We start from the raw sequence: 26087 nt of genomic DNA on the forward strand, positions 1-26087 counted from the left end.
GGGGCGGCGGGGGCTCCCCGGGGACACGGCTGCTCCCCACAGGGCTGGGCCGCATCCTGCCCCCGCTCCCACCGTCCCCTCCCCACAGATTCATAAAAATAGCTCCTTCCCAGGCCCATCCCCCACGCCACCAGCGCCAGCAGGATCCAGATGTTTTCCAGATGTTCCCCCAGCCCCTCGCTGGTGGCTGCAGGCCAGGATGTGCTGGGGCTGGGAAATGGTGCAGGGGCTGGAGCTGGAGGAGGCGGTGCCGCCCCAGCCCTGGTTGCGCACAGCGGCCTGGGAGGGGTGCGGGGTGGGGGAACTCACGCAGCCCAGCAGCGCTCCATAGCCAAAATAGTTTATTTTAAACAATATCTGTCCCCCAGGACTGGTGTGTGGCCGCAGGGTCACAGCGCAGGGCAGGGAGCCACACTGGGGCCGGGGCAGCGTGATTGGTGCAGAACGGAGCTGGGGGACACAGCCCCGTCCCAGCACAGCCCGCAGCTCCGTGTGCCCCGTGGTGGCGGAGGGGTGGGCACGATGGGCACGATGGGCACAGCCCCCAGCCGCGCTACCAGGGCAGCACCTTCCTCACCTGCTCCATCTCTGCCTGCGGGGAGAGGCTGTGAGGGGTGGGGGCAGCGGGGACACGGGGGCAGCAGGGACACGGGGGCAGCGGGGACACGGGGGCAGCGGGGACACGGGGGCAGCCCCGTGCCCGGGACTCACCTGCAGCGCCAGGCGCTTGGCTCGCTCCTGGCCCAGCTCCAGCCTCATGTCCTCCAGGTCTCGCCTGCAAAACACCGGGTTGGCTCAACCAGGCCAGACCCAGTGGCCAGGAGCTGCTGGGCACCCCCTGCCAGCCCCCCGAGCCCCCCGGCCCCACTCACAGGTGCTGGACTCGCATCAGGTCCACGAGGATGTGCAGGGTCCGCACCTCAGCCTTCAGGTCCTCCAGCGCCAGCTTCTCCTCTGGTCGTGGCGCCACTGGCACCTCTGTGCCCCACGGTGGCCCAGGCGCTGCGCCGGAGAGGGGGACACAGAGCCCGGCAGGGGGCTCGTCCCCCCGACAAGGGCCCCCCATGCTCCCCAGGGCCAGGCTGGGTGGCCGCTGGCCCGGCACCCGTGGGCGTGCAGCTGTGGGGTGGCTCAGCTTGGCCGTGGTGACCGGCACCACATTGAAGCCATCGGCATCTGCCGAAGGGAAGGTATCAGCGCCCGGTGCCGGCACAGCCCCAAAAAGGCTATGGTGCTAGCACCCAGCCCCTACCTTGGTCGCCGGATCTGCCCCGCTCCATGTCGGCCAGGGCACAGGGCTGGGGGTCGCCGGGCCTGGGGACAGCAGCGATGGTCAAGCAGCACAGCCGGGCCACGCTTGGTGCTCCCAGGGAGCCGCCAGCCACACATCAGGGACCAAGCGGGGACATCAGCACAGCCCCGGGAGCATCGCGGGGACCCCAGACACCGCAGCACGTCTGTATCTTACTTGCTCGCCAGCGCAGGGGCCGGTTTGGCCTTAGCAGGGATGGGGGGAGCAGGCGCCACCCTCTTGCTATGGGGCAGCCTGGTCGGCTCCATCCTCACCGGTGCCAGGAGCTCTGGGAGAGGAGGCAGAACCAGGGCTGGGACCGGCGCTGCCAGCACCGCACGGCACGGCCGGGGCAGGAAACGCTTCCTGCGTGACATGTCCCAGTGGCTGCTGGTTTGGGGGCAGCTGCCCCTCCTGCGAGCCCTGCACCCAACCTGCACCCATCCCCGCACCCATCCTGCACCCATCCCCGCTGTGGTCGGCGCTTCCTCTGCATGCAGCGGCGCAGGCGGCAGCAAACCTCCCCCAGCGCGGCAGCACCGCGGCACAGGCAGGATGCTGTCCCGCCACAGCAGCATCCCTCTGCCGCTGAGCCCCAGGGCCCCACGGGCATGAGCCCCCCTGTAGAGGAACATATGGGGCATCAGGCCACAGGTGTGCGCCCATGGACCACCCTGTCTCTGTGGTGGGTCACATTGTCCCCATGACAGGCCACCCTGGCCCCAAGGCTGGAACTGGCAGCCCTGATGGCACCTGGTCCCAACCACCGCCAGCATGGCCCTTGCCATGGCGGCCTCGCAGGCACCAAGAACGCCCTTGGGGTTGATCCACCCAAAGAGGTAGTCACAGCCATGATGGCTATGGGGACAATGGTGCCCAGGCCCAAGGGCGTGGGGAGCTGCTCTCCAGGCTCTGGGGCTCCATCACTCATGGGGATGATGGTGCCCGGAGCTGCCCCTGTCCCGCCACCCCCTGCTCTCATGAGACCAGCACAGCCCCACAGGTGCTGCCACCAGGATGGTCCCTGGACACAGGACCCCCAGAACCACGGTCACTCCATCCTACCTGCCGGCACGGGGCTGCCTACGAGGCCGTGCGGAGCGGTGCTGTGCCAGGTGTCCCCAGCTGCCACAGCCCCACACTGCACACGTGACAACGGAGGAAATCGGCTCTGTGCTGGGAAGGAAGTCGAAGCAGCGAGCACCTCGGTGCTGGTCCACGCCGCATCCTCGCAACCCACGGGGCTCCTCCTGCCCCCTGGCACTGGTGGTTCCGTGGCTGCCCCAACCCACCTCGCACGCGGCCGTGGGGCTGCTCGGCCATCCTGGTGGGACCCCAGGGCAGGACGGTCGCTGTGGCTGGACTCACCGGACTCTGCATCCCAGGATGGCATCACCGGCTTCAGCTACAGGAGAACAAGGTTCGGCAAGAATGGGGCACTGGAGCACGGCCAGAGCTGGGACTTCAGGCAGGGACCACTGGCACAGCACAGCCCCACACGGCCCGGACCCCGTGGAGCCCACCAGGGCGCAAGGTCTGGCTGCACAAGCCCCAGGGCGGCACAGGGAAGGTGGCTCTGGTGCAGCCCCTACTCACCATGGGCACTGATGCCAGCGGGAGCTCCGCGAGGTTGTTGGGGACGGGTGCGGATCTGGGGAGCGAAGCACTGAGGCCGGACTCACACCCAGCCCTGGGAGGCACCTCGAAGCCACCGGGTCTCACTGTGCCCGTCACCCTCGGTGCAAACGGGAAGTGAAACCCAAACCACAGTGGGGCCGAAAGCCACAAACCACGAGCGCAAGGGGCCGGTGCGACGGTGTCGCCGAAGTCCCCCGCAGAGCGCAGCAGCCAGAAGGATCAGCGTGGCCGAGGGCTGCAGGGGTGGTCCTGGCCAGCACTTGCACCAGGCCAACAGTGTCAATAATCCTTTAAACCAAATGCACTTGACTCTGCAACACTGACCCAGAGCGTGGGGCAGAGGTTCCGCTAGGGAGGGACGGGTGCTCTCCACTCTCTGCTCTCCTCAGGGTCTGGCCGGTCAGGCTGAGCTGGGAACACTGGGCACCCTTTATTGCAACCTGGCTCCAGGGCTCAAAGCCAAGCGTGAGGGAAAACACGAACCGTTAACCCACATCGCTGTCTCAACGGCTGTTGGCCAACACCAGGAACAACCAGCAGCCAGGAACACCGCTCTGCAGCACCGGCAGATGCCCAACGTCACGGCGAAGGCTGCACAGCCCGTGGCTGCCACACAGCGAGGAGCGATCATCCTCCTCCTCCTCCTCCAGGGAGCAATGAGCAGCGTTACTGCCTGGCACACAAGGCAGCGAGGAGCTGCCGGGGACAAGAACCGGGGTTTAGCACCAGCACCAAACCAGGCTGCCCGCAGCCCCGATCTGCAGTGAGGATGGAGCTGGTGTCCCCACTCACAAGTGACACAATCCCTCCTGGCAGCAGGGCTGGGGCTGGGCCACCCCACCTTCAACCACTGCTAACGCTATGGGCTAAAAGGTCTTGCAGCCACTTAAAAACCAGCAGTTAATGATTTATAGTAACTAACTTAGCACATACTCACCGCAACACAAACACCCGCGCTGCCCAGTTCCTGCACGCACAGTAACGTCACCCAAAACCAGCCACCCCCATGCCGCGATGTCAGCTCCTGGTTGCCGAGCGTGGTGTTCCCCACCTGCAGAGCCAGAGCAGACAGGAGCCTCTTGTGCATCCACCAGCAGGACCCGCTCGCACTCAATGCCCACGCCTGAGCCCCGATTTCCTCCTCCACACCCACCGCCTGGTCCCACCGCGCTCCCCAGTCCGGGTTGTTCCAAACCTTCCCGTGCCGGCAACTCCCAAACCGCCGCGCGCCGGGGCCGGCTGGGCCGTGCGGTTCTGCCGGCCTCACCGGTTAATTCTGAGGGCGCCTGGTGACAGACGGAGCCCCGGACTCAGAACACAAAACAAAGCAGAGTTAACACCTACTACTTATTTTATTGTATTTTATTTGCATAAACAAACTTCAGGGCTTTGCTAAACGAGAACTGTTCAAGTCAAAACAAACCAAACTCTAGTCGGTGTGTGGGGGACAGCACAGCAATCCTGGGGGACGCGGGGACGGGGCGAGCGGTGTCTTTACAGCGCGTGCACTCAGCGCCAGGACCAGCGTCTCCTGCGGAGCAGGAACCACCTGCAAACGGCTCCACAAGAGTTTGTTACGTAGAAGATAAAAAGAAATACATCATAACGGCGTCCTTAACCAGCACAGGAGGGATCTGCCTTTTGTTTTTATAAAAAGATTAATAAAAAATATTGAAAAATTCTCATCTCCTTTTATATTTTTCACCTAGTAGAGTTCTGAAGTGTCTTAGAAAACTATGTTACCTTGGAAAGAGCACTCAGGTTCACAACCAGCTGCAAAGAGGATACACAAAATGCCTACAAGCGGTTGGGGCTCCAGCACACACCAGGCCTAACAGTGGACACAAACAGTGGTGAAAAGGAGGGTGTATTCTTTTTTAAACCATGCTAATTTGGTTAACTTTCAACATAAAAGGAAAACAATCGTTTTTAAAAGGCCCTAAACTCAACTGTTACATTAAAAAAAAAAAAGTTTAAAAAAAAAAATAGCAGTTTGGTCCCAACGAGTTAACATTTAGATGTTTATTCACATGCTTCATTCTTTTCTTATTTATACGAACCAAAAAGTTTCCAAAATTATCATTTTAATTGATGTTACTACATATGTAAAGGCCTAAAACGAGTATGGATTTTAAAAATTGAATACACAATAGGGGAGAGAAATTTGAACTGGCGAGTTAATCCCGACCTTTACTATTTCAAATTACAAAAGAGAAACAAAACTGTCAAGACTACTGGGTTAAGATGGGCACAAACCAAAATCCACATTGCCTTCAAAGCCTGTTACTGAAAAAAACCCATAATAATCGACCATTCAATAAGGTCACAGACAAAAATATCTAGGATCTCACCCAGTACTTGACCTTATTCAGTCCAGCAGGTTAAGTCTTTGGGAAGATAAAACTCCACGAGTGGATCCAGGTTTAATGATTCCCCAGTTCTAGTTCAGGTTGGGGCTGAGCTCTGGAAAGGCGGGTGACACTGGGGGTGTTTCCGAGCTCCGTGCTCCGGGATCTCACACCAGGACTGTGCCGAGCCCCCTTGGAACCGCACGCGCTCCGCGGCTACTCAGTCGTCGTCTGCATGTTGTCCTTCTCCTCCCTGTTTTCCGTTCCGCTTTCGTCATCTTCGATTTCTCCCTCTTCCCCGCTGAATTTGTCGTGAGCCCACTTAGGGCTGGTGCTTGACTTTCGGAACATGAAGCGACCTCTTCCTCGGGGGAAAGCGCCCCGACCGCGGCCTCTGTTCACCCACTTGTCCGCACCTTCGCCCTCGCGGTCGTCGTGCTGCACGGGAGGAACCAACATCAGCCAGAACAGCCTGACTGCTGGGACACGAGCAGGAAAACCCTGGCTCCCAGCACAGCCCTGCAGCACCAACCCCTCGGCCATCTCAAGGGAAACGCTGCCTTGTTTGGGGGAGAAAACCAGCAGCCGAAGGCAGGAACGCACCATCGTACACACAGCAACCTCTTCTCACTGGCAGGAAAGTCTCAAAAGAATATTTAGGGGTGGGCAGGGGATGAGTGTTTGGGCCTGGAGGCCCATTGCTGGTTCTGCCACTATACGATTTAGATATTCTACACATTTCCCCTTTATTTCTTTGCCAATTGAATCCCTTTGGCAGCTTCAGTCCTTATTGCTGGGTACTCAGGGAGTTTAATAATATGTGTTGCTTTCAGGAATGTTTTGTGTGAGGTGAGGCAGACGCAGCCGGTTCAAGATGACATAGACCATGTCACTGAGCTCAAACTGACCCACTTCTATACCTAAAGTGCAGTGTGGAGACTGGATACCCAAAAAAATACAGTTCTGCCTTCAACAAGATCAGAATAATGCAGTAAAAAAAGTAACCACAGCTTTCTTGTTTGAGGTGCAAGACTGAAATATTGCACTATTTAATGAGAAGATTAGGGATCTCAAGTACTCCAAATCAGGAAGAGAAAAAATGCCCTAAAGCATTTAAGACCAGAAATCCCTGGAGTGTACGTATCTACCTTTCAGTACTTCAGACACATACCAAGTAGTACTTCTTGCTCTTAGGTGTGTACTCAGGATCCCACTCCTCATCTCTGTTTCGCTTCTGGAAGTCGTTGTTGCCACCACTGTTGCTGTTATTGTTGCCTGAAAAGTTGCCTCTGCCCCATCCTCTCCCTCTTGCTCTGAACTGCTGCAACAACAAAACACGGAAAGAAAATCAAATGGTTGCAGTGGTAGTGTCCTCCCACCCCCAGACGGCTTCCAGGGCACCCAAGAGATCCAGCATTGCTTCTCTAACCATCCCAAAACACCTTTAACCTACCAGGAAAACGAGAGCTCAGGACATTTTAGGGTTTTCTAGCTCATCTCATCACACAGTGCACCAGTTTCTATAAAGCTGTGTAAGATCCTGCAGAGGCATTTCTGGAGCACCCATGAGAAAGCGTCTGACACACACAACATACACATCTGTGTAACTAAGGTGTAAGAACTGCAAACAACGAGTGTGGTTATGAGCAGACGAGTCACTCAGCCTAACCCAACTGACCGATGCACATTGTGCTGCCCGTCAGGGCTGCTCAGCAATTACTAATGCACTTAAGTTTCCAGGCTTGATTCTGCACCAAATATCTTGAGCTCAACTGCCCAGACTGTATTCTCAGCATCCTGGTTTGTGCTCCAGCCCTGGAGGGATCATGTTCTGGCTCATCACCCACAACCAGACGACATCTCTGGGGTTTCTCCTTCACAGGATGCTTGAACTGTGCAAGCACAATACCTAACAGCCACTTTTTGACCTCTTTGGAGAGTACTTACAAATGTCCCTCTAGCTCTTCCTCTCTCATTCGGACCAGTGAATTCCTTAGTCCCAAGCCGGGACTTGTCGAAGCCTGTGGTGCTTTCCTCCCTCTCCTCAGTCTCCTCTGGATACTCCTCTGCTTTGGCGGAATGAGAGGACCGTGAAGATGACGAGCTGGATCTGGATCTCTCCCGCACCCTTCGGTGTTTCCTGTTTCAGTGATAGGAAATGGAGGTGAGGGGGACACCGACAGGGTTAATAACTCAGTTGTGACCTGCTTGCTACAGACCCACTTCTTTATCACTCCCTATCAATGCAATGATCTCCTTTTCCTACTATGAAAAGGAAGAGCCATAGTAAAAGCTCAGGGTCAGCTACAACACACAGATCTAACACAGGCCCCAGGTCTTCTCCAGCAAGAACTCACTGCTTCTGCTTATGGTGTTTACACCATCTTCTGTTAGACAAACACGCATCTGCAGAGCGTTAGTCAAATGGGAAGTTAAGCTAACAGAGCAAGACTAAATTAACATTAATGCCAAGTCATTTAAACCTGTTCTCTACAACACAACAGGAACAAGGAAAAGTGACTCACCCATCCTGACACATGGAGCCTTCGCATTTACCTTTAACACTTATTTAGCGTTTCAGATAGATATAGTGGCAATCAAGAAGACACGCAGAGGAATAACTGATGCCACTGGAGGAGTTTATGCCACAGATGTACAACTACACGTACACGGTGTCGTCTCCAGCCTTAACAGCAGAAACATGAAAGGCAGAAGGAAATGGCTATCAGGTTTCCTACATACTTTTTCTTTGAGCCTTTGTGACTTTTCTCCGTTTTCTCAGTTGATCTTTCCCTTGAGTGACTTGAATCTCTCGAGTCCACCGACTCTCTGGATTTATCGCGTTTAAGATCTCTTTCCTTATGTTTTTTACGGCGTTCAATATCAAGGCGCAGGTCAACAGGGTCGTCCTTATATTTCCCTTCAGCCTACAAATGCAGGGAAGAGGGGAGAGTTTCACACCAAGGTTTACGGCGCACCAGTTCACACCATTACTTTGCTATTAACTGCACAAACTTCTGGAGACATTTTAAGATGTAAAATAATGCACTATTAAAATAAGTTTTTATTTTTCAGACTTCAACTTTCCTACTGCTTTTTAACTTTTATTCTCCTCTCTTAAACAGCATTAGAATAAATAGACCAGTAATAGAGGAGGGGGAGACATGGAAGCTCACACTTATTGTTAACCACAGCCAGTGAGAGATTAAAACAACTTGGAAATCTCATCCAACTGATTAGGGATTGGAACTACAGTGTGTCAAAAACACCTAACAGCCCCTGGACGTTTGTCACTGGCCAGCAGCAAGCTCGCTATTCTGCTCACAAACATCATCTAGCAGGGCGGAAGGAATTTTAACCACTGAGTCTGGAAACAGCACTTTAGGAGAGGCAAAAGCTGTTTGCTGCTTGGAGATACCTGAGACAGCAATTACTGATCAAAGTAGTAAGTGATGGAGGCTGCTGAAATGCAGCAGCCAAGTGCATCTGGGAGAATGATCCCCCTGGTGCACAGCTTTTAACATGTCTGTCAAGAAGATTTACTCTGTGGCAGACGTCACCTATAGCCCTGCGTCCCCTGGACTGGAAGGCACCATGTGGACAATGCCAGGAAGCAAGAGTCAGAAGTTTGTTTCTCCACATGATCCCAGCAAATCTAACACAAGCTACACCTGGTGTTCCACAAAGCAAAACCAAATCAGCTGCATGGAGAACACTCAACTAGCTTATTTTTTACACTATTATCTGGTAATGCGTGCTTTGAGTTCTGTTTAAATTGCTACTGCACCAATGGACTAAGATAGCTCCTTCGGCAAAGGGGCAGCTGTGTGACCTGCGCACACCTGAAAGGCTGTGGCACCTGGTTGAGACTCTGCTGGCTGCACACACAGGAGCAGCAGCGACGGGGCTGTGGTTCTGATCAACGTTAATGGCTGCGGGGAGCCCGTACGCGGCGCCGCAAACACCAACGTGCAGCCTCCGCGGCCGCCTCAGCCATCGCTACTTGATTTACACACCACTCATCCTGGGAACTGTATGACTCGATATGCAACATACATCATATTAATCGTCTTGAATGAAATATTATACAAAAGGATTAGTAATTCTCTAGCTATTAAATTTTTTACTTACATGAGTTTCTAAACACTTTTTTGTTTAAATAAATATGTCAAATAACGCAGGAGTGAGAGCAGGCGTTTTGTTTTGGTATTTTGCTCTTCTACTTTCCCCAGGCAAAGAGCTTTAATTTCTACTCTGAGAATAAAACTGCTCCCAACACGATGGATGACAGATAAGTGACCAAATCAGCAGCAGCTCCCTTATGTGGTACAGCAAACACTATTTGGGTTTGGGAGGGCAGGTCTGTTTCACGGAAGGCTGGCGAGCTGTTTGGAAACCACGTTTATAATACACTCTGCCAAGCTGATGCTCAGAGTTCAGGCCCATCAAATCCATCTCACCATCGTCCATGTCAAGCCACAAGTGTGTTTGGAAAAAATCGAAAACAAATATGAAACAAGTAAGGTTTCAGCAGGACTGTTTAAAATCTCTTCAACGTTCAACGTAAATATGTATGAAGGTGAATAAACAACGGTTAAAATCCCCAACATTTTACATTAAGCCATTCTTAGGATTGTTTACAGTGAGCGCAGTGGCTTACTCAGAAAACTTACGACTCAGAAAATCTAATACACTAAATTCCAAATGGTCTGGATCTACTCAAGCAAGTGCTGAATGTTAAAGTAACAGCAATCAACAGAAACGGTACAGTAAGTTGTTAGAACAAAATTTATAATCTGCTTAATAGTGTATTCGGTTTAGATAAGTATTTAGTTTTACTCTCCTCTCTTTGACATGCATGTCTTTTTGAAAACATGGTTGGAAATATCGCATGTATACAATTGATTTAATAATACTTACAAGCAGAAAAATATCACAAAAAGTCTCTTCTCTCATCATGGGCACTTGTTCCAAAAATCCTCTCTTTTTTCTCAAGCTCACCTCAATTGACTTTGGGGTCATTTACCATAGTCTAACCACTTCACAAAGGTTGTTGATACATTTTTAATAAAAATTAACCCTTTGTAGTTCATTTTTAGAATTATGCCCATCCTTAAAAGAAAAACACAAACTTAAGTAGAGAGTAATTTAAACAAAAACATCACTGTTAAGTTCATGCCCAATGCACTCATTTTCTTGAATTAAACTAATCAGAGTAACAGTTCACCTTGAAGCCAGGATCTCTGGAGCTTTTTGTTTCCTCTTGAGACAATCCATGTTTTCTAAAAGTACTGGGAGATATATCTATCCTCCTAAAAGGAAAGACAGCACACAGATATAATCTTGCTCATAAGAAGGATCCAAAGGTTTTAGATCGAATGTCATTTAAAACAAACTAATATTTCCAAAGGTACTTAGAACTCCCCATATTTTTCCATTTTTTTTTTTGCTGAAGCTAATGATAATCTTGAAGTTTATTATTCCAGGGGTTAAGAGAAAGAAATCTGAAATACCCCTGAAATGTCAGACAGAGGCTAACGGCACCAACCTGTGGATTTCAGGGCTCTTTTTGTTTTTAGCTGCATCTTGTTCCATTCCTTTCTTTAGATATTTGGTAAAGCGTTCATTCAGTGTCATTGCTGAAGACCCAAAGTGATGCTCTGTTGGGAGTTTGAGTAAACAAGGCCAAAATATTAATACCTTTTTTGTAAAAAAACAAAGCACATCAGTCACACAATCCCAGAATGTCAGGGGTTGGAAGGGACCTGGAAAGCTCATCCAGTGCAATCCCCCCATGGAGCAGGAACACCCAGCTGAGGTTCCACAGGAAGGTGTCCAGGCGGGTTTGAATGTCTGCAGAGAAGGAGACTCCACAACCTCCCTGGGCAGCCTGGGCCAGGCCCTGCCACCCTCACCATGAACAAGTTTCTTCTCAAATTTAAGTGGAACCTTTTGTGTTCCAGTTTGAACCCACTACCCCTCGTCCTGTCACTGGTTGTCACCGAGAAGAACCTGGCTCCATGCTCCTGACACTCCCCCTTTAGATATCTGTAAACATGAATGAGTCCCCCCTCAGTCTCCTCCAGCTCCAGAGCCCCAGCTCCCTCAGCCTTTCCTCACACGGGAGATGCTCCACTCCCTTCAGCATCTTGGTGGCTGCGCTGGACTCTCTCCAGCAGTTCCCTGTCCTTCTGGAACTGAGGGCCCACAACTGGACACAATATTCCAGGTGTGGTCTCCCCAGGGCAGAGCAGAGGGCCAGGAGAACCTCTCTGACCTACTGACCACCCCCTTCTAACCCACCCCAGGTACCATTTGCCTTCCTGGCCACAAGGGCCCAGTGCTGGTCATGGTCATATCTGCTGGAAAATGACTCCTTGAGCATTAACTAGAGTGCAGGAAACCCACTTATTTGGGCAAGGGAGGAGTGAACCCTCACCTGAGGATACACAGACATCTGACCTACCTCTTACATGATGGACTATAGTCACTATATGTTGAGCAAACAGTTCAGAAGGACTCCGCTGAGACTGAGCAGACTGAATATGATGGAAAATGGAACGAAATTCTGTCTCTTTTTTGTTGCTGTGCACAAGGTCACGACACAGCTTGCGTTCCTGAGCCAATATGCCACTTGGACTAGAAAAAGAAGAGAGCACATGAAATACAAGAACGGGGTAGAGGGAAGCAGTTTGAGATGATGAGTCTTTCAGAAATTGGAAGGTGACTGCTTTTTCAACTCTACCAAGATTCCAGCACCAAGCAACCACTGAGTACCCAACTCTTTCCAGCACGCGGTGTAGCACAGAACCTGACTCAGAAGCATTTACATTCTGAACTGACCTTACATCTAGTCACAGAAAAGATTAGGAAAAGTTGTGTAACCTTCACACTACCATCATCACAAACCAGTAACCTGTCTAACCCCCCACCACAAAAAAATGGGTCACACAGGTATTTTAACACCACAAAAAAATGCCAATTGTGATGGAATATTATTTAGCCTTCCTTACACTTGGCTGTTTATGAGGGCCTGAAGAAGAACAGACAAGACCCCCTATATAGACTTCTCAAAAAATAGCAAATAGTTACCGTGCAAGATCCTCATCAAAGGAATCCATTCGAATATTGATCTGGGCCTCACGAGTAATGGAAAAGGAGGACTTGCCAGGGGTCAGCCCCTCTCCTTTGGTGCCGGGTTTCTCCTTTACCTCCGAAGTCTTCCTTGGCGGGGGGGACGAGCTTTTTTCCTGGCTTGATTTGTAAGCGGTCACTCTGAAATTCTTTTCAGGAACAAAGCCCCTGTGACCTGGTTCGTTTCTCTTGGACGCTGGCCTCTCTTCTTTTTTTGATCTTTCAGAATAGCTTTCCTCCTCCGTTTCATCAGCTTTCCTTTGTTTCTCCTTTCCAGGTGGCAAGAACACCACGCCTTCCCATTTTCCTGACCTATCCTCCTCTTGACTTTTACTTGAGGTTGCTACGACTTTAGACATAAATTTGGGCTCATCATCAAATTCCGAATCTTTTCGGCCCTTTGCCTTGTCTTTCTTTTCCTGCTCATCTGTTTCCTCTTTGCCATAATGACTTTCCTTGTGGAACTCCGGGGTCTTTAGCTTGTCAAAGTCATCCCGGAACTTGTAGCGCTTGGGCGACTGGCTGCCACGATATCCCTTCTCAGAGTCGGCTTTGGATGCATAGGAGTCAGATTTTGCCTTTCCATCTGTGGATCCCAACTCCGAGAAACTCCCTTTTTCTTTATTTTTCTCTTTTTCAACATTTGTTACTTTCTGTTCTTTGTCTTTCCCATTCTCAGTCTTCTGCTCTTCCAGATACCTGTTCAGAAAACAGACATCGCAGAGGTTCCCTTATTAAAACAGGTTGATAGTTCAGTTGAAAGCAGTCATAGCTTAGAGAACACCAAGCTATCCATGTACAGAAAGCTGCTCTAGGCTCTAAAATAGTTGAAATGTAAAGCAGATTGCTCAGCCTGGATTTAGACTTTTATTTCTTAATATATTCAGCAAATGGAGAAGAAAATGGATATGCAGAACTGATGACATGAGGCTTAAGAAGAAACAAAAAACAACTTACCCACAGATTCATTTTAAGGAAAATAGTAACATCTTACCCAATCGGTTTATTTACTTACAAACCTGGCTCAGGAGAACAACACATCAAAACTTTCAAACTGGGCTGTTCTGCTTTAAACAACACACTGGAAATAAAAGCCCCAAAAGCTACTTCAAATTTTGGATGCAAGTTTCATAGGTAAGCTAAATATTTCATGACCGACTGTAAATACAAATAAAAGCAAAAAGGTTAACAGAGGAGAATATTTATTTTGCTAGGAGAAGACAAACACTTCTAGTGAGAACAATTTATATTAACCTAGTTTAACGCATCAGAACTATATTTTAAAGCATTCATTTAGCAGAACCCTGGCTTTGAGGAACCAGCAGTCAAGCCCACAGACACCAGTTCAGTGCTTTGAAAGCCCAAACCAGAGTTATTACTTCTTTTTTCCTCCTTTTTAAGTTTCAGACATCCTTGTTATAGAATCAGGCCAAAATAACTTTAAAAATAATAAAGAGATTTAAAAGCACTGGTGAGTGCCGCCCTGTCTTCTAAAGCAAAGTGTCACCTTCAGGCACTAATCCAGAGCGGACTAACCCAGCAAACAGAAGCTCCTGTCTGCTGTAGGAAGGATGTCTTAATTTCAGCGATGATCTCGGTGCTCTAGTTTCTCATACTACCCATAGACAAGCACAAGCACCGGAACTACGCCTGCCTTAGGCTGCTTGCGTGTCTTCAATTTTGCTGATTTATAATATCTAATGCAATACTAAAAAAATGTCTTTAACCGAAAAGTAAATAGCTTAGGCACATAGGCTGAGAACCCTTCCAGTGCTCCTGGGGAACACACACACATGCAGCTGGTCAAAACCCAGCACAACAAAACGCATCACTTGCCTTTTGGAGAAGGCTCCTCCACCGGGAGCTGCGCTTTCCTCCTTCTGAGATGTACCGTACATGGAACTGATGGGTGTTGGGCTTTTGCACACAGGGCTCTTCCTGGTTGGGCTCAAACCTGCCGAGCTGTGGTCAAAGGGACTCTGGTGAGAGCCCGCCTGAAAGGAGGTGCTGCTGCTCTGTAAAGCAGAGCTCATCGGGGACGGGCTGGACAGCGGAGGGCTCGACTTTTGCAAGGGACTTGGCCGAGGAGAGCGACGCCTCACCACAACCGACTGGAGAGGGCTTTTTAGCGCAGGACTGCGCTCCCTCGGGCTGAGCTCAGACACAGAAGCTCTTGATGCTGAACTCGTGCCATAGGTGGTCACATCTTGCCATGGTTTCGATCCCTCGGATGCCTTGGTGTCTTGAGCCGCTCCTCCTGAAAACGGCTGCTCCTTAGACTCATCGCCTTGATTCTCTCCTGCAGCCTGAGATGCCCGGGTATCCTTGGAAGATGATTTCTTCTCCTTTCCAGATTTACGCTTGGAAGACTCGACTCGGCTATGATTTGAGGAAGACCGGGAAGAGGAAGACCTCCTTGACCGATCAGAAGATGACTTATCAGAATTTCTAGAATGACTTCTAGACCTTGGTGAAGGAGACCTCCTCTTGGGTGACCGAGAGCGTGACCTTCCTCTACGAGGGCTGTACGCCTGGCGATAATTTTGCCAGTTTGACCTGTAATTTCCATATCCTCCTCGGTTATACTGGCCCCATGGATAAAACCCTCGATTTCGGCCACGGAAGTAATACGGTCTCCTGTATCCTCGATTATGACCTCTGAAATCCCGGTTCTGATAGACTCTCGGATGGTTCCTTTCTCTGTTATGAGATGGAGAATAGGACCTCGAACGAGACCTAGAACTGATAAAAGAAAAAAATTACACAAACCTTGTAAAATTTATTCTTCTGTCACAACTTTAATTGAAGCCTTATAAAAAAGAAGTGGAAAAAATAATTTATAAGCTTTTAAAACTAATTTCTTTGGTTTACCCTCATCATATTACACTTTGCCCTCAATAAACTGCAGTGGAGATAACCTGTGTCTGTGATGCTGCCAAACAAATATTTGCCTTCAGGATCACTGGAGAGGCCTCGATGGGTACACATGGCTCTTCATTTCTTCACTTTTCTAGGATGAACAAGGCTGCTACCCAGCTTCAGGAAAAGGGGCATATCTCGAACTTCCAGCCCTTTACAGTTGGAGGCCAAGGTTATACCTCACCTTAGATCTCCTTCACAAAGAAGTATTGCTTTACGCAGGTCATGCTGCTGTTAGCAGAACAGATCAAAAATCTTCCTCTGGTGTCCTCAGTTTTGAAATTCAGGTAAGACGAAACCCAGCTTCTTTGCCAGGTGAGTTAATGAATTGCTACACCTTGACACGAGAAGCGCAGCACCGGAGCCAGCGACACGCTGCCCTGCACTTTGGGTGTCAGCAGGCGCAGCCCTTGGCGCAGCTGGGAAGCCGGAGCTCCAGGGAACAGGCAGCAGGCCCCGCTGGCTCCCAGCGCGATGCCGCGAGATGGCACTGTGCAGTGTCCCTCTGCTCACCCCGCGCCTGCCACAACCTCACAAAGAACAGAGCCGCGTCCAAGTACAAAGCCTGTACGAATATAGATTGAAGGGGCAAAACATTATGGGCTAATTGTTTCAGTGGTTTCTTCCATTAAACTTTTGGAGCTGCAGTTGTGTAACTGTTTAAAAGCTCCACTGTAGCTCAGCATTAAACACCAGCTTTACAGTGAGTACTTCACAGCTGCTGGAAAAAAAAAAGAACAGTCTGAGATTTTAGCAACTTTGCATTAGTATAACAGAGAAAGCATCCAAACTAGCACGTTTAAACACAAAAGAGATCTTTTCCAAGTGGAAACTTCATAAATAATATTAATTGAAGCCATTCCCACAGTCCCTTTGTACGTTAAGAGAGAGCCAGGCAGCTCCTGCACGCTCCCTGCTCGCTCTCCAAGAGCCGGGTACTTCTTTACAGACCAGCAATACACACCCCTTCGCTCACACCTCAATCCCCAGCACATATGGGAATACAAGCGCTGCTAGAATTCCTACAGGATTACCGTACAGCCATGCACAGACAAACCTCAGTTCTGTTTTCATTCTTCCACCTACCAAACACATGACAGTGTAGCAGGAAGCAGTCTATTCATACTACAGTCATTGCTAGCAAAGTGTAATGATAATTTTAACATATGCTTCATCCTTTACTTCAAACTATCAAAAAACGTACGCAACTCGTCTGAGGCGCTTTCTCATCGAACAATGGTGAGAAGGAAAAGCAGAGAGGCAGTCGGCAGGAACCAGCACTAGGGAGCCCTCCTCAAAAGCACCACGAACACACATGCTCCTGTTTTCAGACAACTGCTGCATTTGTGATGAATTACCAGCAAGGGACCTATCGAGCACCGCTTCCAAAATCTGCTCTACCCTTTCAGAGGGGCTTGCAGCAGGAAAATCGCACTCTGAAAGTTGCAGAGACTATTTACAAGAAATCTTTTTACAACAATATAGTAAACATTACGCAAAAGAGCGACCGTCAGTACTAATTCTCCCAGCCCCTGCAGCTAACCAGCTAATACACCCTGCTCCAGTTCTAAAGCACCTACAATAGGTGAAAAGGAGAAATAAAGTCATAAAGAAAGCAACAAATATTAGGCAGACTCCAATGTGGCAACACAACCATTTCTGCTGTATATGATGAAGTACACAATAATGGATTTTTATGCCAAGACACCACATGAGACCTACCTTGGAGAATATCCTAGCCCCCCGCAAGACGGTTTGTCTGTACTAACCCCCTCCATTTTGATTCTGTTTTAAAAAAATGAGTTATTTTCAAAGCACAAGCAGGTTCACCAGCAGCACAGGAGAAACGATCATGTTTGCACAGGGTGCCTTTGATTTCAGTTGTCAAAGGTCCTTCATAGAGAGGCAGACATCCCCAAATGATCATGAATCTTCCAGCATTCCAGTTTCCTTCTGCAAATAACTCTGTTTGACTCAAGTCTCCACCTCCAATTTAGTTTCGTCATGTCCTTCTCTCTCCAACCGTACATTTATTAGAGCCTCTGCATTTTAAAAGTCTCTTTAATTGTTAACAGTTGCACGTGTTTACAGTCTAATGATTTTCAGAATATGCGTTATAAATCTAAGATGAGTGAAAATGCAGCTGAACATCATTATACCCAGCCTAACTGGAATGCGTTTGCCAGATACAAAACGCTTAGCCAAAAGAAAAGGGGAAAAACAGATATCCTGATACCCAGAGAAGACACGAACCTTTAATGGGCCTGATCAGAAGCAATTCAGGGAGGTAAGAACAACTATTATGCACATTAATTACTGCAGTGTAATTAACTTTCTCCATTCAGAACAATCATTTCTGTTAACTTATTCCTGTATGTTGAGGGGAGGGGCCATGGAATCTAAACAAAGTCTTTCCTTGGAAAATAATTAAGTGAGAAACCATCTGAACAGGACAGAGCGGAAGAACAGTTACACCCTTGGGTTCAGGAGCTGCACGCACTTACCTAAGCCTGCGCTTTCTCGACCGTGAGACAGAACGAGAACGGGAGCGAGATTTGGAGAAGGAGCGTGAGCGCGACCTCGATCCAGACCTCGAACGGGAAGAGCGGGATCCAGATTTGGATTTGTTAGTTTTAGACATCTTTGCAAGCACCTGGCTGTTGTACCTGAAGGAAATGGAAATAAAAGTATGTAAAAAATGAAGTAATGCGGGAGATCTGAGAGAACAGGCAACGCCTGGCAGCCTGACAAACTACAGTGACATGGGACTCGGTAAAACTGGAAACAGGAGTGTCTGAAGTGGTGCCTAATAACAGGTGAATGGTGTTGGGCTCAGAATACAAGGCTTATTTCAGTTTAAGGGCAAAATCTGCAAAAATAATATAAGCCTGTCAACCCAGAGTAATTCCAAATTTGAGCGCTACAGGTGAAAGCAGCAAGTTAATGCAAAAGCCAGAAGAGACAGAGGCCACGCCACTCGCTTAAGCAAGAACCCCTTTAAAGAGATAAACCATTTCATCTCGGTCACATCACTATCAACACAGCCAGCTGCCACTGCTTTAAAGAACAATGAAAAAAAGAGGCTTACTGTCAAAAAAAAACCCCCCACAAAACAAAACCCCACCCCTTTAAACTCTTCTCTCAATTTTCAGAAGGAATCAGGAATCAAAATGATAATCCAAGACACACGAATATGAGCCCATCTGCAGCGCTCTGGCTCGCTGTGAGCGCTCGGGTTAAATCCTGGACGTACGTGTCCTGTCAGCCCGGGCAGTTTGTGCAGTTGCTGTGATCAGTTACAAGCAGAGCGGCCAGTGAGGAGTTCTGTTGCAGCCAAAATAATTCAGACGTCCTTCCAAATATTCACAGAGTTATTCAAATGCTGAAGACAGAGGGATTACGCTGTAGCATTAGATAGCTATAATCATGAATTACCTGAGCTATTTTCAGGCATCTATCCAGGTAACTATGTTAGTATCATTTTATCCCTTTTTTCACCTACTGATTAAAAATAGAGACATTTAAGTACGTAAATACAACTGAGCAAGTACTTCTGCTGCCGTATCCATTTTAAGCAAATTCCACTGGACTGACTTGCAATGGCTTCACTTTCAGTTGCTCTCCAAAGCCAAATTACATATATGGTTACCAGACACTCCAACTGCTGCCAGGGCACTTTCAGGAACAGCACAACACTTGTCACAGGAGCAACTGCTGGAAAAGTGGGTCATTCTTCTTCGGGAGAGCTGGTGCTTTCCAAAAATGGGAAGCTGGCTTGTATTTTTAAAATCGTTACATGTTCCCATTCTTCCCTTTCATTATACTAAAGATGCTATATCAATTCAACTGAAGTATTTTAATATAAAATAAGTTTCCTAAAATCCACAGGCTGTTCCAAGAAGCCAAGTTTGCCTTCTCCATGTTCAAATCCTCCCGGAACCCATCACACCACTCACAGGGGTGAGAACAATGGAGGAGTGAAGGTTTCTGCTAAGCCACCACAACGCACTTTGCCCAGAAGACACATTTTGTCATGAAACAGTGACAGGAAAGTTAATGTTTTACCTGTTTAAGTCTCCTGAGAGAACTGAAAGGAACAGCCCAACTCTCCTGCACAGCAATGAAATAAAAAGCCCCTGTCGGGTATACAGGGGAAGCGCTGCTTTTGTCCCTAATGTCACCAGGGTGTAAATCCAAAAATCACTCAACATAGCATTAAAAAACCCCCTAAAGGAGGTGGTTCTTCTGGACACCCAAGATTACGTCACAAAATTGCTCTATTTTACCCTCTTATTTACCAGCCAAAACATTTCAAGAGGTAAGGCCATGTTTTTTCTTCAAATCCTGGAGTGTTCTTTTTGCACAGCAACAGTGGAAAAAATAATTCAAGCAATACAGTTTTACTTGCAATATGACCAGGATGGAAGGGATATAAGGAGGTATATTACAAACCCCAAGGCAGGTTGTTTTACCACTTTTGAGGTTTTTATCTTGTCTTTCTGCCTACCTGCTTGAGCAGGTTCACACCTTGCACCCTTCAACAGTCAGGTTTCACCGTCTCAGATTTGTCAATTATGAAATCAGGAAGCAAACCTGAAATTAGAAGAAAACACACTGAAGCAGCTCATCTGTGTGGTCTTACTGGACTCAGGACTAAGGATTTTCCCGTATTGTTAAAGAGAATCCACAAGTCAACAGAAACAACTGTTTTCCTGACAGATTCGTCCATCAGCACATCCCCATCTTCAGAGGTGTGATCCAGCTGACTGAATTCTCTTCTTTAGAATCCTGTTCTCATATTCAGAGTAGTACTACAAAAAACAACAACCAAGACAAGACACAACAAGCAAGAACCGCTAACCTTTCTTCCAGATATGGAAAGTAGGAAACATGCTCAGAGCTCTCTGCTGAAGCAGAAATCATTGTCCAGGAGTTTCTTATTCCAAAACACTGTAAATAACATTTCTATATGCCAAGACATGGGTCAAATGAAGAACACTTCTAGTTTTCACAAGGCCTTTTTCCAGGAATTTGTTTCCTATTTCCAACTGGCCTGTATTACTTTACGACTGTCTCTTTCCATCTTCCACTCCTTGGTTTGAAGTCTTTCAAGCAGTACTCATCATTATTTCAGACCTTTCACAGATGTTAAAGTAGAACAGAACCACCACAGCCCTGTACGAAAAAAGCCATCTAACAAAACGTTACAGCAGCAATCACTCCATCTCAAGCATGTCATCGGGGATCGCTATACCATGTAGCACCACAATTCGCCAGCTTTGAGAGGAAAACACAGCAGATATGTCCCTGCCAAAAGAAGCAGTTAATTTGTCTTCATATCTGTCTATAATCCACTGAGCACAAACACTAAGAACATTTGGAAACAAGTGAAATGGTTTATGTCCATGCCTTAGAAGCGTGCACAGCACTGCAAAACTTGTTACAGTAGTTTCAGTTTATTGCAGTGTTTCCAAAACATGAACCTGCAATTACTAAATATTTTGAAAAAGAATTTGTAGGAAGCTCTATATAATTGTGGTAGGAAAACAAAACTTTACTTGTTCTTTTCTGGCCAGAATTTAATGAAACTGTTACAGTTTATTTCGCTGTAAGACCCAAAGCAAACAAGATAGCACCTCATTAGAGAACACATTCCTGCCTGGGCACCTTGTCATCAGTTTGGTGTTTGCGAGCCTTACTATTTGGGGCAGTTTTTGGATGTGAACTGAACCCTTCTCAAAACCATTGGGGGTCTCTGAATCTGTGTGCCTGTAGTTTAAGAATCCCCAAGAGAAAGAAGAAACAGTCCAATTTACGTAAGAAAACTATTCACAAATCATTTAATCAAAAGAATTCAAACTTGTGCATAATGGAAGTTATTGTGCTACTCCCCACACAGCAACAGAAGAATAAACTGTGACCTCCAGTGAAGTCCTCAGGTCACTGCAGTCTGGAAACCCGCACACTCTGCACACCAGCATTTCCTTCATTAGCGACCACAATGCACTTATAAAAATGGGGAAGTTCTGCTTCCAAAGAAACAGCAAATAATGGAAAAAAAAACAATTGAATCTGGGGCTCTTTGGAATATCTTCTGAAATTCATGGTACACTTGCAGCCAAAACTGAATCTGTCCAAAAGAATGGCTACTCTTCTTACATTTAACTATGAAAATACAAGCAAAAAGCTAAACCATTCATATGTCTGTTCTCAAACCAGCACCTTATTTATCTCTACCTTAACTTGAACCTCATTAGCACAGGGGAAAATAAGGAAAAGGACTCGATGTAATAGTAAAAGTCATTTAAAAGAAAATAAAAATCATGGAGTTATTGTAAGCACAAGCCATGAGGATGCGTTATCCCGACACTGCCTAGCTACAAACAGAGGCAAATGCTTGTCCGCAGAAATCTTGCATGTATGGAACAAGTTTATTCGAACAGACAGTTTTCAGTGCTGTGTTTACATACCTTGTATAAGTCTCCCATCAATTACGTGTCTGAATACTGCTTTATTACAAGCGATTGAGCTCTCACCTAAGTAAAAAAAGGAAAATCAAATTGAAACCAATCAAGATACTGGCAAATCCTCACATTTTGCAAGCACCAAAAAGGATTCTGAATTTGGCCATTCATTCCGGCACTGTTCCCCATTAAAATGAGGCTGTCAGAGTTACTTTGAACAGATAAAGCATACACAGTTCCTTAACACAGGAAACCAACCTCATCCACAGCCCTACAGGAGCAATTAACTGCAATAATGTACCCAGATACCCACGGCTTGAAATAATCAGGTACACAACCCACATAGGGTATTATGTGTATAGCCCTCTATTAAGACACAAGTTAACATCGTTAACACTGAAGCTAATACCCTTGAGAACTGAATTTCAGCTTAACCCGCCCATGCCCCCTGAGCCACCACCTTTTGCGCTCCCAGAGCAGAGAAACCTGCAGGTCAGTGGCCAAGCTCCCTTTCCTCCTTCCTCCGAAGCAAAGGCAGAAGTGAAAGGCAGGCGGGGTGGGAGGACGCAGGCCGGCTGTGCAGCTCCAGCACCCCTGCATGACAGCAGGGGCTTTTTTGGGGTTTGTGCAGCTACCTTACACTGTACATCATGACAGGCTAAAAATGGCCAGATGACAAATCTGGAGATGAACTTAGGAGCAGTCCATTCACTCCTGTATCAAAGGAGTAGCTACGAGCAGGGCTTTGCAGAGGTCCCATTCCCCTACAAAATGGGATAACCGTACCAAATATTTTTATATGTGACAGGAAAAGAGGGGAGCTGACACAAACACTCTTCCTTGGGTAGAAAACTAACCCCCAAGGAGCCAGCGCTCCCACGGCGAGGCTGGGTGGCATCTCTGTGTGCCTCTTTTTTTTATGGACGCGACAGCTTCCGGTTACCATGGAGTGAAACAGCGCAAACACAATTCTCAGCTGGCATGAAATGTGATCCCATGATTTCACTATTCATAGCTCTGACATGATAAAGCTAAATTAAGCAGGAGCTCTTAACTTTCTCAAGCCTAACAGCAGAGACTCAGCCTCTGCTAATGCTCTGTTTCGCTGTGCAGAGGGGAAGGATATTTTCATTTACAGTAAGAGACTCCAGACCTACAAACCCAGCGCGTCACCCAGAAACAAAATGGCACCTACTTGCTCCCAGGCACCACTTGGGCGTGAGCCCAGCAGGAACAGAGGAGACATGAGCTCTTGCGCTAAACCTAACACCTTGTCCTCAGCCTGGGCCCCGTTACAGACACCCAGCACCGCTCTCTCGGTGCCCCTGCCCTGAACCCTGTGGTCCAACACGCAGCAGGAATCCTGCCACGCAGAGGAACTCTCTGTACCACCGTCATTCAGAGGGAACTGTACAGCTCAAAGCCCACGTTACTGTACTGGCACACGCAGCCACTAAACACAGCTTGGTATATTGTAAACTTTTCCAGATATGGAAAAAAGTTCAAGGGCTACATAGCTGCTTAAACAATTAACGAGCTCTGACACGGCAAACTGTCATTTTGCAAAGACAAAGCCAAGTGAGCTAAAAAAAAATAACCAAGCTTTGGCAAAACTGTGCTATTCTTTTAAGTAGTTAGTGATACAGCTACAAAAGGAACACCACGATTTTACAATTAAAAGCATCCTCAGACTGAACCAGTCCCACTCAGGACTTCCAAGGCCTCTCAAACAAGATTTGTTTTACAGTAGAGAAAGAGAGACCAGGTAAAAACAAAATAAAACACCTGCTGGCTTGCATGGTTTGTCACCTATTTTATATCCTGGTGGTTTAGGCATATAATGTTTCTGTTTTCTAATAGCAGCAGCCACGTGAGGTGGTGTTCACCAGCTTTTCTGCAGCACACCAATCCCAAACACCTCACTCGTGAACCCCGAGGGCACAGACCTGGCTTGGCTATTTTCTTAAATAGTTTACAAAGCGTCCTGGCTCCAATAAGCCGGAGAAACCAGCAGACAGCTAAGTTATATTCTCACAACCCTAGCAGCAGAATTCTCATTTTAACTCAGAATGGACCGAAGGACTTCAGTGATAATTCCTAAGACTGACTTGTCAGAGGTGCCCATCCCTGTTCCGCTAAATCCACAGTAGGGAAGATGCAAAACAAAAGCACACAGCGGGATCCAAAGAACATTTAGACAATCACAGGACCCTCGACTCACCAGAGGATCCTGTGTCACAACACCATGCATTTTAGACAGCTCTCTACAATAACTGCCTTATTTTATCCTCTTATCTGCTGTTGGATTGTGTAACTAATAACGCAGTTGACAAAGTCAGCCATTTCCTCACTCTGAGCTGGACTCCTGCAAAGTGCCAGAGCAAACATCCAGACCAACCACTAAATGCTCCAGGAGAAGGCACTGCTGTGTCTAAATGCTCTTTTTTCTGTCTCTACAACACAGTCCCTTCAAGGCAATCAGAGGGGCTGAGCTTCAACATGTATCTTTTGAAATGAGTGGAAGTCAGGTTACGCAACACCAACCCAAAGAACAGATCTCTGCAGCCACAGCACTCAAGGGCAGCGGCCACACAAAAGGCACATTAAAAACACACCTAAATCGTCCCATGGGCCTCGGCGTAACCTCTGACATAACCACCTGCCCTCGCCACTAGCGGGAAGGAACACCCCAGGAGCCCTTTGCAGAGAGTAACCGGATGATTTAATTGTCTGTGCTCTTAGGAAAGGGCATCCTGACGATGTCTATTTGCTGATGTGACCCTGCAGCCTCTCACACACTCTGCTGATGCAAGAGCAGCAGATAAAGGCTCTTCTCCTTCCCCACTCAGCTGTTACACAAAAGAGCTTGGAAAATATCGTAGATTGTCTATCATTTATTTCAGCGAACAAAGCTGTCCTTACGCAGTAGCATCAGACACATCCCCACATACTTAAAAACCAAGACTGAGTACCCCAGTGCTAACAAGTCCCACGGAAACGCTGCTGTACACACATCGCCACCCACTCCGCGTCCATGGAGCCCTCACACCCGCCAGTAGACGAGCGAACCTGCGCCTCCCACGGCTGCTCCGCGAAGTTTGCTTCTCCTGAACTCACCGCATCACCGACTGGCATAGAAACACACTCCAAAAGTCACTCAGGAGGCAATTACAGTGACAATTGCCTTGTGCAGGCGTTGAAATATACTTATAGAAATCTCAAACATATTAACCTCCCCAAACCAACAAGAGTTGGGGAAACAAGCCCTCGTCAGCCTGGTGAAAATGAAGATTCGGGGCTCACGCGTATCTCTGCACAGCCCATTGCAGCACATCGCCTGAGGTTCTACCAAACTTCACTTTTAAACAAGACACAGGGTGTGGACAGAACAAATCCATCCAGCTGCACCAAGAAGTGCGCAGCAGCGGTCACGGATCCTGTGAGAGGCACACAGCACCGGGCTCCCGCCCCGGTTCACACTGCGGCCCGGACACGCTCCTACCCCCGCAAAGCGCCGCTCCCCCCGCCCCGGCCGTGCCGCAGCCGGACACCGCCCGTGACCCCGGCAGAGGGAGGGAACCGGGGATAGGTCCAAGGTCCGGAGCGGGGGAGGAATCTCCAAAGCCGGGGCCCAGAGGCCCGGGCGGAAGGCGGGAATGGCGGAACGGGCTGGGCCGGGACAAGGGATGAGTCTCCGGGGCCAGGCCCGGGTCAGGCCCGGCCACGAGGCCCCGCTCGGGCCGAGCCCAACCGGCCTCGGAAGCGCGTCGCGCCGCGCTCGAGCCACCCCGGGGGGACCGCGGGGCCGCGCCCGGCACGTGGCGGCCGCCGGGGGGCGGGGGAGCAGCGCCGCGCCGAGGCCCGAGGAGGGGCGGGCAAGGCCCGGCCGCGGTGAGCGATGCGGCCGCAGAGGACCCTCGGTGCGAGGCGAGAGAGGGAAGGGGAAGAGAAGAGCCCAGTTGGCGGGGTACAGAGCCAGGCCCCGCCACGCCGGGCCAGGCCGGGCCTACTCGCACTCACCGGACCGCGCTCCGCCCGCGGCCTCCCCAGCGGCCGAGCGCCTCCACCTCCTCCTCACGCACTTCCGCTCCGCGCCCGCCCGCTGCCCGCCCGCGGGGGCTGCTGGGAGCCGCAGTCGGCCCTTCCGCCACGCTGATTGGCTGACAGCGCCAGGCTGACTGCGGCTCCCAGCAGGCTCGGGGCGGGGGTTACGTCATTTCCGTCGCCTCCCTCCCCGCCCTCGGCGCCACGAAGAGGGCGTGGCCTCGGTGGAGAGGGGCGGGGCCATTGGGC

The 26087-nt window shown here is 49.0% G+C and overlaps 2 protein-coding genes across 7 annotated transcripts; both read right to left on the reverse strand.

Annotated features, from left to right (window-relative positions):
* Positions 1-126: 126 nt before the first annotated feature.
* Positions 127-2930, reverse strand: LOC136112367 (uncharacterized). The gene is made up of 6 exons (XM_071798943.1): positions 2357-2930; positions 1469-1580; positions 1253-1314; positions 873-1176; positions 712-775; positions 127-592 (listed from the first exon to the last, which is right to left on the reverse strand). The coding sequence occupies exons 1-6, from the start codon at positions 2682-2684 to the stop codon at positions 554-556; spliced, it is 909 nt and encodes a 302-aa protein (XP_071655044.1). The 5' UTR covers positions 2685-2930; the 3' UTR covers positions 127-553.
* Positions 2931-4262: 1332 nt separating this feature from the next.
* THRAP3 (thyroid hormone receptor associated protein 3) lies at positions 4263-25950 on the reverse strand. Of its 6 annotated transcripts, none has more exons than XM_071798936.1 (14): positions 25815-25950; positions 21801-21866; positions 19838-19923; positions 18584-18712; positions 17835-17996; positions 14248-15153; positions 12370-13110; positions 11744-11916; positions 10826-10937; positions 10505-10589; positions 8020-8204; positions 7225-7417; positions 6449-6598; positions 4263-5715 (listed from the first exon to the last, which is right to left on the reverse strand). In XM_071798936.1, exons 5-14 carry the CDS (start codon positions 17969-17971, stop codon positions 5494-5496), a joined length of 2904 nt encoding a protein of 967 aa, XP_071655037.1. In that variant the 5' UTR covers positions 17972-17996; positions 18584-18712; positions 19838-19923; positions 21801-21866; positions 25815-25950; the 3' UTR covers positions 4263-5493. The 6 variants fall into 6 exon arrangements, with proteins under 6 accessions (XP_071655037.1, XP_071655036.1, XP_071655038.1 ...); XM_071798935.1 differs by lacking the exon at positions 18584-18712 and adding an exon at positions 20192-20637; XM_071798937.1 differs by lacking the exons at positions 18584-18712; positions 25815-25950 and adding exons at positions 20192-20637; positions 22255-22381.
* Between the last annotated feature and the right edge of the window lie 137 nt (positions 25951-26087).

The sequence above is a fragment of the Patagioenas fasciata genome, chromosome 25 (assembly GCF_037038585.1).
Source record: "Patagioenas fasciata isolate bPatFas1 chromosome 25, bPatFas1.hap1, whole genome shotgun sequence".
Taxonomy (NCBI): Eukaryota; Metazoa; Chordata; class Aves; order Columbiformes; family Columbidae; genus Patagioenas; species Patagioenas fasciata.